Source organism: Pristiophorus japonicus, chromosome 20, assembly GCF_044704955.1.
Source record: "Pristiophorus japonicus isolate sPriJap1 chromosome 20, sPriJap1.hap1, whole genome shotgun sequence".
NCBI lineage: Eukaryota > Metazoa > Chordata > Chondrichthyes > Pristiophoridae > Pristiophorus > Pristiophorus japonicus.
This window is the reverse complement of record NC_091996.1, coordinates 14725559-14740978: the sequence shown is the minus strand read 5'-3', so window position 1 is coordinate 14740978 and position 15420 is coordinate 14725559. Positions and strand designations below refer to the sequence as shown.

Below are 15420 nucleotides of genomic sequence, written 5' to 3'. Positions count from 1 at the left end.
TGACACTCCCAGTGCAGTGCTGAGGGAGTGCTGCACTGTTGGAGGTGCCATCTTTCAGATGAGACAGTAAACCGAGGTCCCATCTGCTCTCTCAGGTGGACGTAAAAAATCCCATGGCCACTATTTCGAAGAAGAGCAGGGGAGTTATTCCCGGTGTCCTGGGGCCAATATTTATCCCTCAATCGACATAACAAAACAACAGATTATCTGGCCATTATCACATTGCTGTTTGTGGGAGCTTGCTGTGCGCAAATTGGCTGCCGCGTTTCCCACATTACAACAGTGACTACACTTCGAAAGTACTTCATTGGCTGTAAAATGCTTTGTGAAGTCCTGAAAGGCGCTATATAAATGCAATTTTCTCTTTTCTTTCTTTTACAATGGGGTTCAGTGGCTCTCGGCCAGGGAGGGAAGTATTGGCCAGAGTCCTCCCAAACCCCCTCCCCCACCCCACCCCCGTCCCCGCTCCGGATGGTGGTTGGTTGAGGATAGGATTGAGCTTGGCTTTGATAGCCCCCATCCTCACAGTCAAACAGCCCCTTCTTGACACTGTCTGGGCTCGGTAATCACTCAGGTGAGATACAAACGGGCAACTGGTGCCCACGAGATGTACCGGGATTAACATCGTCAGGACAGGGGAGACGGAGAAGAAGGAGGGAAATTTGGCAATGAAAAAGCATAGAAAACAAGCTGGTGTTAGTTTTAGAGAGCATTGGCAGGGATGCTTTCTCAAAAGATTTATTAGTTTTATCTCCTCAGCACAGAAGAGTACACACCATCTGCCTGACCACGCTCTGAAAATAGGCCATTGCTTCCTGAGATGATTCAGTTATCATTTGTTTCTCAAATAAGGAGTTGCGTTCTAGAGAACGGCAATATCGGTAACGGGAAAATCATGGCGTAGATAAAAGATCCCGATGGAACTGCTTCAACCGAAAAAGACTTGCATTTATATAGCGCCTTTCACAACCACCAGACGTCTCAAAGTGCTTTACAGACAATCAAGTACTTTTGGAGTGTAGTCATTGTTGTAATGTGGGTGCTTGCTGTGTGCAAATTGGCTGCTGCGTTTGCAAAGTCCTGAAAGGCGCTATATAAATCCAAGTCTTTCTTTCTTTAATGCGGGAAACGCGGCAGCCAATTTGCACACAACAAGCTCCTGCAAACAGCAATGTGATAATGACCAGATAAACTGTTTTTTTTAGTAATGTTGATTGAGGGATAAATATTGGCCAGGACACCATGGGGTCTTTTACGTTCGCTTGAGAGAGCAGACGGGGCCTCGGTTTAACGTCTCATCCAAAAGACGGCACCTCCGAGAGCGCAGCACTTCCTCAACACTGCACTGGAGTGTCAGCCTAGGTGTTTTTGCTCAAGTCTCTGGAGCGGGACTTGAACCCACAACCTTCTGACTTAGAGGCAAGAGTGCTACCCACTGAGCCACAGCTGACAAAAAGAAGGACTTGCATTTATATAGAACCTTTCCCAACCTCAGGGCGTCCCAAAGTGAATTACAGCCAATGAAGTACTTATTTTGGAGTGTAGTCACTGTTGTAATGTGGGAAACACGGCAACCAATTTGCGCACAGCAAGCTCCCACAAACAGCAATGTGATAATGGCCAGATACTCAGTTTTTAGGTTAGTGATTAGATTTGAATGAAAAGCACAGTATTCCCCCTCACTATCGTCCACTCCTCTAGCGGACGTTCTTGCTAGGGTGCAGTTCCGACAACAGTGTCGGTAAGCACCCCCTGAGAGGACACACAGCCAAGCCCAAACCCGCCTTTGCCCAACAACCACAATCCGCACTTCCCACCAGGGAATGCTAGCTAGGAACTGTAATGCATTTGCTTCATGGGTTCTTTGCTTAAGAATTCATAGCAACACATTGCTACTAAGAACTAGTTGGTTTATTAGCAAAGGTTTAACAATCACACTACACATTAACGGTTCATTCACCAGGCTCACAACCACCTGCCTCATCATGGATCCCCCGAACCCAACTGGCCGGGGTTTTATTGAGTCTTGTGAACATCACGTGACTGGCTAGGCCACTCACAACGCAACAGCTCAACAATTATTTTGTTGTGAACAATTAAATCATTAAATCAAGTGCCCCCTGATTAAAGGAGGTGGGGGGGGGGGGGGGGGGGATTAACACAGAAACTTTCAATCAAGTGCCGCCTTGTTTATTTATTTGTTTGCTTATTTTGTTTTGAGGGCACGAAAAACACACATTATGCAAGTGCCACCTGATAAAAAGGTGGTGGGGGGTGGGGGGAGGGGTGGCACTAAAACCAGCAAATTAAACAAATTGAACTTTAAACTTTAATGATCAAATTAAAATTTGGTTGCCGGGGGCGATGATGCACTCCAGTCCCTCCGGCGCCCACCTCTCGCGGAAGGCCGCGAGCGTACCGGTGGATACCACCTCCAGGGACACCCTGGCTCGGATGTAACCGCGGAAGAGAGGCAGGCAGTCGGGCTGAACGACCCCCTCGACCACCCGCTGCCTGGACCGGCTGATGGCCACCTTGGCCGTGCCCAGCAGCAGTCCTATGAGGAGGCCCTCGGACCTACCCGCTCCCCTCCGCACAGGGTGCCCAAAGATCAGGAGTGCGGGACTGAAGTGCAGCCAGAAATTGAGGAGCAGCCGCTTCAAATATTGGAAGAGGGGCTGCAACCTCGTACGTCCAATAAAAACATGGAACACGGACTCCTCCGCAGAAATTACAGGCGGCCTGGAAGCCCGTGAAACGACTTAAACATTTATTGCACGGGACTGCTCCAGGCCAAGTCCCCAATAAAGAGGGGGAGGACTCCCGCGTAGAGTGCACTCCATTGGGGACCCCCGCCTCCTCCAGACGGCAAGATGGCGCGCCATGGCGTGTCCAGACGGCAGACGAGGAGGGCACAACAGCTCTACAAACCTGTGAGCATACTCACAGTGCATACATTACAGGAAGCAAAAGCAGCTATCCTGCCTGTTTTACACTGCCTGTGGGACACTGATGTCAAATGCAGCAATCTCATTGCTCTGGCTGAGGTCAGCGAATGCAGCCCAGACCAGGGATTGAACCTGAGACACTCTTCAGGCTGTACCACACCATATTGTGCACTAACCCACTCCGTCACCATGTCACCTCAGTAGGTTTTAAAATGGCTCCAGAGTTTTCTTGGTGGCACTTGCAAAATCACAGTCTACACTGTTAATCACCGTTTGCTAAAACCCAGCACAACTCTTCTGAACAGTCGGAGAATTTAAATCCATGCTCATTATGTGTGGAATTGCCTGAACTATATTGCAGGCGAGAACCAGGTTAGAAGGAAGTCAAAGACTTGCATTTATATAGTGCCTTTCACAATCACCGGATGTCCCAAATAGCTTTACAGCCAATGAAGTACTTTTTGAAGTGTAGTCACTGTTGTAATGTGGGAAACACAGCAGGCAGTTTTCGCACAGCAAGCTCCCACAACCAGCAATGTGATAATGACCAGACAATCTGTTTTAGTAATGTCGATTAAGGGATAAACGGGGATAACAGTACGCCCTCGAACTTTCCTTCTCTTGTGAAATGCTGTTTTTTACATCACTTGTAAAGCTCCAAGATTATCATTAACTTGCTGACTATCTGGCATACTTATTTAAAAGCAAATCCTGCTGTTATCAATGGAGGAGCAGGCTTCTATTATATTTAAAACATTCTTCAATGTACTTTATTGGCTGTAAAGCGATTTGAGACGTTTGGTGGCCGTGAAAAACGCTAACATAAGTCTTTAAGTCCTTCTTTCTTTCAAAATAGTGCCATGGGATCTTTTACATCCACCTAAGAGGACAGACAGGGCCATGTCTAACATCTCATCTGAAAGACAGCACCTCCCACTGTATAGCACTTCCTCAGCACCGTAGTGGAGTGCCAGTACTAGATTTTTGCACTCAAGTCCCTGGAGTGAGACTTGAACCCACAACCTTCTGGCTTGGAGACAAGAGTGCTGCCCACTGAGACAAGACTGAGTCACAGGTTGTCAAAACACCCTCCTTTTTCTTTGCAGCTGCTATGATATCACATTTAATGATCAGAAAAATGTGTTTCTATTTCTGTCTTTGTCAACATGGCACAACATGCATTAGAACCCGAGGAGCAACAATCCTGTCTCTGAAAGTTGGAAGTTGGTGGGTTCAAGTCCCACTCCAGAGACTTGTGCACATAAATCCAGGCTGATGCTCCAGTGCAATGCTGAGGGAGTGCTGCACTGTCAGAGATGCTGTCTTTCACATGAGACGTTAAACTGAGGCCGTGTTTGCTCTTTTGGGTGCTTGTAGAATATCCACGGCATTATTTCAAAGAAGAGCAGGGGAGAAACTAAAACTAGGGGACGTAGACTCAGAATAAGGGGCTGCCCATTTAAAACTAAGATGAGGAGGAATTTCTTCTTTCAGAGGGTTGTAAATCTGTGGAATTCTCTGCCCCAGAGAGCTGTGGAGGCTGACTCATTGAATATATTTAAAGCATAGACAGATTTTTGAGCGATAAGGGAATAAGGGGTTACGGGGAGCGGGCAGGGAAGTGGAGCTGAGTCCATGATCAGATCAGTCATGATCTTATTGAAAGATGGAGCAGGCTCGAGGGACCAAGTGGCCTACTCCTGCTTCTATTTCTTATGTTCTTGTGTCCCTCAACCAACATCACTGAAATAGACAGATCTGGTCACTTACCACATTTCTGTTTGTGGGAGCTTGCTGTGCGAAAATTGGCTGCCGTGTTTCCTACATTACAGCAGTGACTACACTTCGAATGTACTTCATTGTCTGTAAACCATGTTGGGACGTCCTGAAATCATCGAGGGCGATAAAGAAATGCAAGTCTTTCTTTTTTTGAAATCCTGTTTCAATCATGGATGCCGGAGCCTGTGAGCATTATCGGTGTTTTTATGCAAAGAATGGTCAATTTTTAAGAAAGTGTGAAGGGCAGTTTAAGGGCTTCTTCAAGTGCACACTGTCTTGAACAAGTATTATAAACGATTACAAAAGAGTCTTACAGTAAGGAGGGAGTGCAAATAGAGAGAATGTTATAAACAATGCCACTGTGTCTCTGTGACTGAATAAATCAAATTCCATTTTTATCACAGCATGTGGGATTTTGAAATTCTTACTTGTGTTTCGAGGAAGAACATTCCAGGATTCCATAAGTTTACAATTAGACCCATCGGTTCATAGTGACCAAATAAGTGAATTGAGACTACGACAGCATAGTGGTTATGTTACTGGACTAATAATCCAAAGACTCATAACCTGGAGACATGAGTTCAAATCTCATCTCGGCAGCTGGGGAATTTAAATTCAGTAATTAAATAAATCTGGAATTAAAAAGCCAGTACAGCTGCATCAGTAATGGTGGCCACAAAACCCATCTGATTCATTGATGCCCTTTAGGGAAGGAAATCTGCCGCCCTTACCCGGCCTGGTCTAGGCGTGACTCCAGACCCCACAGCAATGTGGTTGACTCTGAAATGGCCTAGCAAGCCATCAGCACTGACCACACTTGATCAGCTCCGCTGGGCGGGCCACAATGTTCGCATGCCAGACACGAGACTCCCAAAGCAAGCGCTCTACTCAGAACTCATCCACGGCAAACGAGCCAAAGGTGGGCAGAGGAAACGTTACAAGGACACCCTCAAAGCCGCCCTGATAAAGTGCGACATCCCCACTGACACCTTCGAGTCCCTGGCCAAAGACCGCCCTAATTGGAGGAAGTGCATCCGGGAGGGCGCTGAGCTCCTTGAGTATCGTCGCCGAGAGAATGCAGAAACCAAGCGCAGGCAGCGGAAAGAGTGTGCGGCAAACCAGGCTCCCCCCCTACCCTTCCCTTCAACCACTGTCTGTCCCACCTGTGACAGGGACTGTGGTTCTCGTATTGGACTGTTCAGCCACCTAAGAACTCATGCTAAGAGTGGAAGCAAGTCTTCCTCGATTCCGAAGGACTGCCTATGATGATGATGATGGGGGAGTACATTCACCACACGGACTGCACCAGTTCAAGAAGGCGGCTCACCACCTTCTCCGGGGCAATTTGGGATGGGCAATAAATGCTGGCATTCTGTGAACTAATAAATCCCCTGCAAAATTTTTTTAGCAGCTGGTATTTTGCAGTGCTCTCGGTATCTAATCCAAACCAAGAGGTTAACGAGAGAATTGCGTAAGATTCTTCCAGTATCTTGGCAAACATTTCCCTCTCAACAAATTATCACTAAGGAGAACAGATAAGTGGTTAATTCTGTTTGTGGGCCCTTGTCCCGTGCAGAATGGTTGCTGCATTTGCTAACTTAGTAACAGCCACCGCACCCCAAAATTGCATGAAAAGCCTTGAGGTGTTTGGAAGGTACTACTCAAATTCAAATACATTCTTCCTGAATGTTTGGTCAAAGAATAGGAAGCTCCACATCCTTTGGGGCCCCGATTTTAACTCCAGAGAGGATTCCCCGCTCAGGCTTGAGTTAAAATTACAGTCAGATCTCAATGATGTCATCGGGCTGCAATGCGCAGATGTAAAGAAGGATCCTGTTATGTGCGGGCGGGTGTCCTTGCTGTCTGCTCAGGAGAGCAGGTTAAAAGTGCAAATGTTGCGATCATGGCAGCTTTCCGACAGACAAGAGCCCGGGCGATTTTAACTGCCCACCCGCTAGGTTTCTGCTCAGCGAGTAGGGTTAAAATCTGGCTCATTCAGCCCTGAAAGAGTTTAAAATAGGATTAAGTTTCATTTGAACTTCCTTCAGTGAATAAATAAGATGTTTATTAAACCACACATCAGCAAACCAGGGAAGGAAAAATGTGGTGCATTGTGATTTGTGCAAGCAATAACTGCACACTTAGCATAACATCAGAATGAAAATGCACATTTTAGCTATTACCCGCCCCCCCACGCACCGTCACAAAAATCTGTTGCACATTATTATATTGTATAACATAACATAAATATTTTCTCAATCTGTCGGCTAATCTGTTTCCTTCTCAATTTTTGTCCTTCCTCTATCTTAAGTTCCTCCACATATGTTCTCCAGAGAATGCAACCACTGCATGTCGATCCAGGCCGACTTGAACAACCGACCACCAACCCGTCTCAAATCTGGGTGGCCATTTCGGACCATGGCTGAAGCCCTTCAGCGATCTCCCCTCAGCCTCGATGACCGACGGCGAAATGATTGGAAGAACTGCAACACACGGAATGGATTCCTTACAGAGGGCCCCACAGTACAACCTGAAGGATCAAACCTTCCTCGCAAACAGTGGACAACCATCAACCACCTCAGAATGGTCAATGCTGCCACCTGCTCCAGAGGTGGAAGATTAAAGCATCCCCATCAAGCGACTGTGGAGCTCCTAATCAGACCCTGGAGTACATCACTGAGCACTGATTCCTAACCTCCATCCCATTGACCCAGGAACAAATTCCAATTAAGCATCTTTGGAAGTTTGACTACGTTAAAGGCACTATTTAAATGCAAATTGATGTTGTTGTCAGGTAAGAGAATGCAGCATGTGCCAAGGAATTAACCTAGAACATTTCTGTCCATTGGAGAGGAGCTTTCATGGCATTAGATTGGATTGGATTGGAACCCAATTTCCCCCCGCTTCCTCCATGTTTTGTTTTAGACAAGCAGGGTTTGGGGTTGGGTGGGGGGGCTGGGGGGAGGTGCGCAGTGGGAGTTGGGTTTTAAGTCTTAAGGAAATGTTGAAGATAGAACATAAGAATCAGGAGCAGGAGTAGGCCATTCTGCCCCTCGAGCCTGTTCTGCCATTCAATTAGATCGTGGCTGATCTTCTACATTAACTATACTTCCTCGCCCGATTCCCATATCCTCTTGATTACTCTCGTGCCCAAAAATGTATCGATCTCAGCCTTGAATATACTGAACGACTTAGCATCCACAGCCCTCTGGCATGGAGAGTTCCAAAGATTCACAACCCTCTGAGTGAAGAAAATTCTCCTTATCTCAGTCCTAAATGGCCGACCCCTTATCCTAAGACCGTGCGCCCTAGGTCTAGACTGCCCAGCCAGGGGAAACATCCTCACAGCATCTACCTTCTCAAGCCCTGTAAGAGTTTTATACGCTTCAGTGAGATCACCTCTCATTCTTCTAAACTCCAGAGAATAATAGGCACATTTAACTTAATCTCTCCACATAGGACAACTCTCTCATCCCAGGAATTAATCTAGAGAACCTTGGTTGCACACTCTCTAAAGATAGTTTGTCGTTTTGAAGTGCGGGACCTGGAAAGTCAGGACCCTCATGGACAACCCCAACGAAGTCATCCTCGACTCCGAGGGACTGCCTAAGAAGAAGAGAAGACTTTTATATTTGGGTGAGTAATGACGTTTGTATGACAGTCTAAAGGGGCCTCTGCTTTTGCAACCATTGCCAGGAAACTATAAATTTTGAAATCTAATTGCCACTCAATATTTTAGTTCACTTTAATATACAAATTAATTTTTTTTTAAATGTACTAACTAAAACTGAAGGAAAACCCTCACAGCCAAAGGACACCAGTTTAAGACCTGCACTTTATGTCTGCTTTGTAACCACGCTCCCACTTTTCACATGTCGAGGTTGGCCTACACGAGCAATAACATGTCCACAAGTACAATCCGCCACTTAATAATTAACAAGTTTGCCAGAGCTTCCGATAGGTCTCCCTCACCAGGGAGGAAACTCTTTTCCTGTTCTTAAGTACATAGTCATGTCTCCTGGACAGAAGGGACGATAATGACTGCTGCGTGAATGGGGTTTAACCATTATATGGCTACTCCAAGCTCACTGCACCCTTAAAACAGCCGGTTCTGAAAGCTCTATCTCCAGTGTCATATTAGCTTCAACACAAGCTCGAGGAACAGCACCTCATCTTTCGTTTAGGCACTTTACAGCCTTCTGGACTCAGCATCGAGTTCAACAATTTCAGACCCCTAACCTCTGCCCCTATTTTTTTTCCTGTTTTTTTTCCTCTTTCCCTCGGCAGCTGGTGATGATTCTGCCACTTCCACCCTATCTAGACTCATCTTTTGTTTCTTAACTTGTCCCTTGTGCCTTGCACCATCATCCCTTTTTGTCTCTTAATCTCTCCTGCCTTCCACCCTATCACAGACCTTCCCTTTTGTTCTTTCTTCCCCTTCCCCCCTTTCCCTGCCCCTACACTTGCTTAAAAACCCTTTGCATCTCAAACTTTTTTCCACTTCTGACGAAGGGTCGTCGACCTGAAACGTTAACTCTGTGTCTCTCTCCGAAGATGCTGCCTGACCCGCTGAGTATTTCCAGCATTTTCTGTTTTAATTATCGCAGACGGTTCAGCTCCCTGCCACTGCATAAATTTCAGCACTTTAAAAAAAAAAATTTAGTTATGATTGCTTACCGTATATAAAAAGAAAGACTTGCATTTATATAGCACCTTTCACAACTGCCAGACATCCCAAAGCACTTTACAGCCAATGAAGTACTTTTTGGAGTGTAGTAACTGTTGTAATGTAGGAAACGCAGCAGCCAATTTGCGCACAGCAAGCTCCCACAAACAGCGATGTGATATTGACCAAATAATCTGTTTTTACTGATGTTGATCTGAGGGATAAATATTGCCTGGGACATCCCACATACAAGATGATTCCTCCAAAGTTTCACACAGAAGTCCAGAATAATATGCCTGGCATTACATAAGACAAGTGCCAAAACGACAAAGCTGCTCATCCTCATGTTGTTTGGTGTCCAGAAATACATCACCACCTCACCCATCCTTCTTACGTCAATCGGTGCATTCCTATCCATTGTTGCTCCTCCAGCACTGTGGACGGGCCACATAGTCCGCATGCCAGACACGAGACTCCCAAAGCAGGTGCTCTACGCGGAACTCCTTCATGGCAAACGAGCCAAAGGTGGGCAGCGGAAACGTTACAAGGACACCCTCGAAGCCTCTCTGATAAAGTGCAACATCCCCACCGACACCTGGGAGTCCCTGGCCAAAGACCGCCCTAAGTGGAGAAAGTGCATCCGGGAGGGCGCTGAGCACCTCGAGTCTCGTCACCGAGAGCATGCAGAAATCAAGCGCAGGCAGCGGAAGGAGCGTGCGGCAAACCAGTTCCGCCCACCCCTTCCCTCAATGACTGTCTGTCCCACCTGTGACAGAGTCTGTGGCTCTCATATTGGACTGTTCAGCCACCAAAGAACTCACTTCAGGAGTGGAAGCAAGTCTTCCTCGATTCCGAGGGACTGCCTATGATGATGATACTTAATTGGCAGCATTCCCGACTTAAGTCTTGGCTCTCTCTGCTGATTTTAAACTCAGGGAATCATGGAATCGTGCAGCACAGAAGGAGGCCACTTGACCAATCATGTCTGTACCTGCCCTTTCATGTCAAATCCCACTCCAGGGACTTGAGCATATAAATCCAGGCTGACGCTCCCAGTGCAGTGCAGAGGGAGTCCTTCAGATGTGACGTTAAACCATGGCCCTGTCTGCTCTCTCAGGTGAACGTAAAGGACCCCACAGCCACTATTTTGAAGAAGAGCAAGGGTGTCCTGGCCAATATTTATCCCTCAATCAACATAGCAAAAACAGATTATCGGGTCATTATCACATTGCTGTTTGTGGGAGCTTGCTGTGCGCACGTTGGCTGCTGCGTTTCCCACATTACAACTACACTCCAAAAAGTACTTCATTGGCTGTAAAGCGTTTTGAGACATCTGGTGATCGTGAACGGCGCTATATAAATGCAAGTCTTTTTTTCTTTGAAAGAGCGATCCAATTATTCCCACACCCCTACTCTTTCCCCATAGCCCTGCAAATGTTTCTTTTTCAAGTATATATCCAATTCTTAATTGAAAGTTATGGTTAAATCTGCTTCCACCGCATTTTCAGGCAGTGCATTCCAGATCACAGCAATTCACTGAGTGTAAAAATGTCACTTCATCCGGCCTGTATCAACGGCAGGGCTGTGGGGAAAACGCATGGGCTGTGGGGCTAATTGGTTAGCTCTTTCAAAGAAGTGACACAGGCAGAAAGGGCCGAATGGCCTCACTCTGTGCTGTATAATTGAGATTGTCCCAACAACGCCAACGCAGGTGTTAACTCCAACATCTAGAAAACCGACCAAGCATCTTGCAAGATGCTTTTGAAGATTGATCCAAACATGTTGGGACACGTTTTAATAGGGCACATCCAAAAACTGGAACTATTATTACACTTATAAGAAATGCAAATTTGTGTTTCTTCTGAAAAAAGCTCCAAAAAAGTAGAAGGATCCATATTGCCTTGCATTTAAATTAGTAAATTAATTGGGAACGGTCCCAGATTTAAAATGAAGGGAGGAGGCCTCTGTAAAATATGTATGTCACATCCAAATACTGTGCATGCAAAGATAACTCAGCATTAAATATTTTAAAATGTAAAAGATTAATTAATAATTCCACTCCCCCCCCGCCCCCCGCCCCACCACCACCATCACAGAGGGATCTTCCTGTTGCCTTGAATGCAAAATGCCAGCGAGAATCACTCGCCTCGATATACAGGTTTAACCACATTCTGCAACTCAACCCCTCAGTTTCAGGGATGGGGGAAGTTTTTTGTTAAAAAAAAAAGTCATGAAAAAAAAATCGTGCGTTCATTTGTTGCTAGTTTGCATTGTATAAATCAGAGAGATCTAAGCGTTGTCGAATGTGGACTAAATGAGGATTTAAGTCCCTGCTCTCTCTCCCCTCTTCCCCTCCCACGTTCTTACCTCGAACAGCTGAGGTATCTCCCTTTTCGAAAGGTAATCCTTGGCATCGTTGGAGTTCATCTCGGAGCATGAAGCCAGGTGGATCAGTCCTGAAACTGACCAGTGAAACTGACCCGCGTCAGGGTTGCTGCTGTTGCTCGGTTTCCTGTCTTGCATCCAGCCTGCTCTGCACACACACACAATGCAACATTAAAGTCTCCAATGTATTTGGACACGAAACCTTTGCATAAAATCGACTCGAACCTTTTTCTCTCTCTCTCTCTTACACACACACACACACACACAACCCGGATCAGGAAGAAACGGTTGTCAAACCAAACATCTCTTGCATTCCTGCTTATCTCTTGTGCTTTCCACAATTCCCCCCCAAGTTTTCTGCCTCCAGCTTTCTGTATCTCTCGCAGCCTTGCGCAACTGATAAGGCTGCTAGTTTACCTGGGTGTTTTTCTCTCTCCCTCTGCCCTTCCCTCTGCATCTACCGCCAGGAGTTAAAGGCAAGTAGGCATGTTAGCTTTCTTATTGTCTTGATGGCTGGTGGCCTGAATGAGTGAGACTCCTGGCGTTGTGTGTGTGTGTCTCTCTCTCTCTTTCTATCCAGGGTCCAAACGCCCGCCTTGGTTCTATCCAACCTGAAATCAAGCGACTCTCACTGAGTGCATCATCACCCACGGCAACCAAATTTTAATTTGATCCTTTAATGTTAAAAGTTTAATTTGTCGGGCACTTGTACTAATGTTTAACAAAAATAGTTGGGTGATATTTTACAAATTTAAATCCCCTTCTCCTGTAGCTCAGTGGGTAGCACCATGGCCTTGCCCCTCCCTATCTCTGTAATCTCCTTCAGTCTCACGACCCCCCGAGATGTCTGCGCTTCTCAAATTTTGCCCTCTTGAGCATCCCTGATTATAATCCCTCAACCATCGGTGGCCGTGCCTTCAGCTGCCGAGGCCCCAAGCTCTGGAACTCCCTGCCTAAACCTCTCTACCTCTCTTTCCTCCTTTATGATGCTCCTTAAAACCTATCTCGTCACTTGCCCTAATTTCTCCTTATGTGGCTCGGTGTCAAATTTATTTGTTTAGTCTTGAAACACTGCTGTGAAGCGTCTTGGGATGTTTTACTATGTTAAAGGCGCTGTTTAAATACAAGTTGTTGTTGTTGAGTCAGAAGGTTGCGGGTTCAAGTCCCGCTCCAGAGGCTCGAGCACAAGAATCTAGGCAGAGGGAGCGCTGCACTGTCGGAGGTGCTGTAAAACCGAGGCCCCGCCTATTCCCTCAGGTGGGCGTAAAAGATCCCAAGGCACTATTTTGAAGAAGTGCGGGGGAGTTATCCCCGGTGTCCTGGCCAATATTTACCCCTCAAACAATATCACTAAAAAACAGATTATCTGATCATTATCACATTGCTGTTTGTGGGAGCTTGCTATGCATTTCCTACATTACAGCGGTGACAGGGTATTAAAACGGGGCCAGAAGAGGCGAGGGCCCAGGGGCAGCACGGGCCAGCCCACACTGCGATATGTGTGCGCACTAGGTCAGTGCAGCAGAGCTGGTCTCCTGTCATCTTGAATAATCCTTGCCACTGGACCAAGACCTAGCTCTGTCAAGCCCGTGTGGTGGCTGGTGTGCAACGGCCACCACACATTAAAAAAATCTACGCACAGGCATCTTCCACCCTTCAGGATGTAGAACAGGACCTGGAATTTTGATGTGGAAGCAAGTCATCCTCGTTTCGAGGGACTGCCTATGATGATGATGACACTTTAAAAAGTACTTCATTGGTTGTAAAGCGCTTTGGGACATCTAGTGGTTGTGCAAGGCGCTACGTAAATGCAAGTCTTCCTTTCTTTCCTGCACTTACAGACTGGTGTTTGTGTTTTGCTGCACAGGGACTGACCAACACACAAGGAGCGTTCTCCCTGTGAGTCCAACAATGAATGTGGGCGGGGTATTCTGGCACCAGGAGCATCATAAACAGATCCTGCCCTCATTCAACACATTCCAGGAGGAGTCACAAGATTGCAATCAACAGTGAAACCTGAGTCCTTTTTTCCTCGTCTCTTAGATAAATAAAGAAGTAATGCTTGCATTTACATAGTGCCTTATGGCATTTTTCATAACCTCAGGATGTCCCACAGCACTTTGCAACCAATGAAGTGCTTTTTGAAGTGTGGTCACTGTTGTAATGTGGGAAACACGGCAGCCAAATAGGGCAGAGCAAGATCCCACAAGCAATGTGATAATGACCAGATAATCTGTTTTTAGTGATGGCGGGTGAGGGATAAATATTGGCCCCAGGACATCAGGAGAACTCCCTTGCTCTTCCTCGGAATACATTTCAGATTTCCAGCATCCGCTGTACTTTGCCCTTATATAGTCCATGATGTGATGACAAAATTTTCATCGCCAATCACATCTCTCTGAAAAATATAACTTTCTAAAAGTATCGTGAAAGGCTAACATTGCCCCGCAAGAACCATGCCTGAAAAACACTCGACGCTCTCATCTGGCCCTGGTAGAAAATGTGGCGCTGTGGCTCGGTGGGTAGCACCCTCACCTCAGAGTCAGAAGGTTGTGGGTTCAAATCCCACTCCAGGGACTTGAGCACAAAAATTCAACTGAACACTCCAATGTAGTACAGAGGGAGTGCTGCACTGTTGGAGGCGCTGTCTCTCAGATGAGACATTAAACTGGGGCCCTGTCTGCCCTCTTAGGTGGACATAAAAGATTCCATGGCACTATGTTGAAGAGCATAGGAATTCTCCCTGGTGTCTTGGGGCCAATATCCAACATCTATAAGCAGATGATCTGATCATTATCACATTGCTGTTTGTGGGAGCTGGCTGTCATGTTTCCAATATTAAAACAGTAACTACACTTCAAGAAGTACTTCATTGGCTGTAAAGTGCTTTGGGACGTCTGGTGGTGCTATTTAAATGCAAGCCTTTCTTTTCTCACTGTTTTCAATAAAGGACTTCAGTGTAACACATACAATGCAGTACCACTGAATGATACAAAGGTGCTTTCTGATTCAATTCACTCTGTCCACCTGTGTACCATCTACAAGAAGCACTGCAGCAACTCGCCAAGACTTCTTCGGCAGCACCTCCCAAACCCGCGACCTCTACCACCTAGAAGGACAAGGGCAGTAGGTGCATGGGAACACCATCACCTCCACATTCCCCTCCAAGTTAACCTCCATCCTGACTTGGAAGTATATCGCCGTTCCTTCATCGTCGCTGGGTCAAAATCCTGCAAATCCCTCCACAACAGCAGTGTGTGGGAGCACCTTCACCACACGGACTGCAGCGGTTCAAGAAGGCGGCTCACCACCACCTTCTCAAGGGGCAATTAGGGATGGGCAATAAATGCTGGCTTTGCCAGCGACGCCCACATCCCAGGAATGAAATTTTTTAAAATTCATTACCACAGGATGAACATCGGAAATCTAAGCCAATGATTTTCAATAATAAGAATGCTACTTTAAGGAAGAGCATAAACAAAGCGTATTTAATGGATAGGAGTTATGTTCAGGGGTGGGACTGGGGGAGCTAAATACTGAGTGGGCAGCCCCAGCGATCAGTGTGGAGATCCCTACTAATCCACATTTATGTTAAGTGCTAGGATTCAAACATGCCAGTAAATAGTCCAATTTACAAGTGAT

At 46.3% G+C, this 15420-nt stretch overlaps 1 protein-coding gene across 1 annotated transcript in view; it reads right to left on the bottom strand.

The window, feature by feature from the left end:
* Nucleotides 1–11931, bottom strand: part of LOC139233174 (adenylate kinase isoenzyme 1-like) — a 220494-nt gene extending 208563 nt beyond the window's left edge. Inside the window, exon 1 of the mRNA XM_070863777.1 lies at nt 11761–11931. Within this exon, the coding sequence (XP_070719878.1) occupies nt 11761–11916 (156 nt within the window). The 5' untranslated portion in view covers nt 11917–11931. The remainder of the gene's footprint in view (nt 1–11760) is intronic.
* Nucleotides 11932–15420: the final 3489 nt, after the last annotated feature.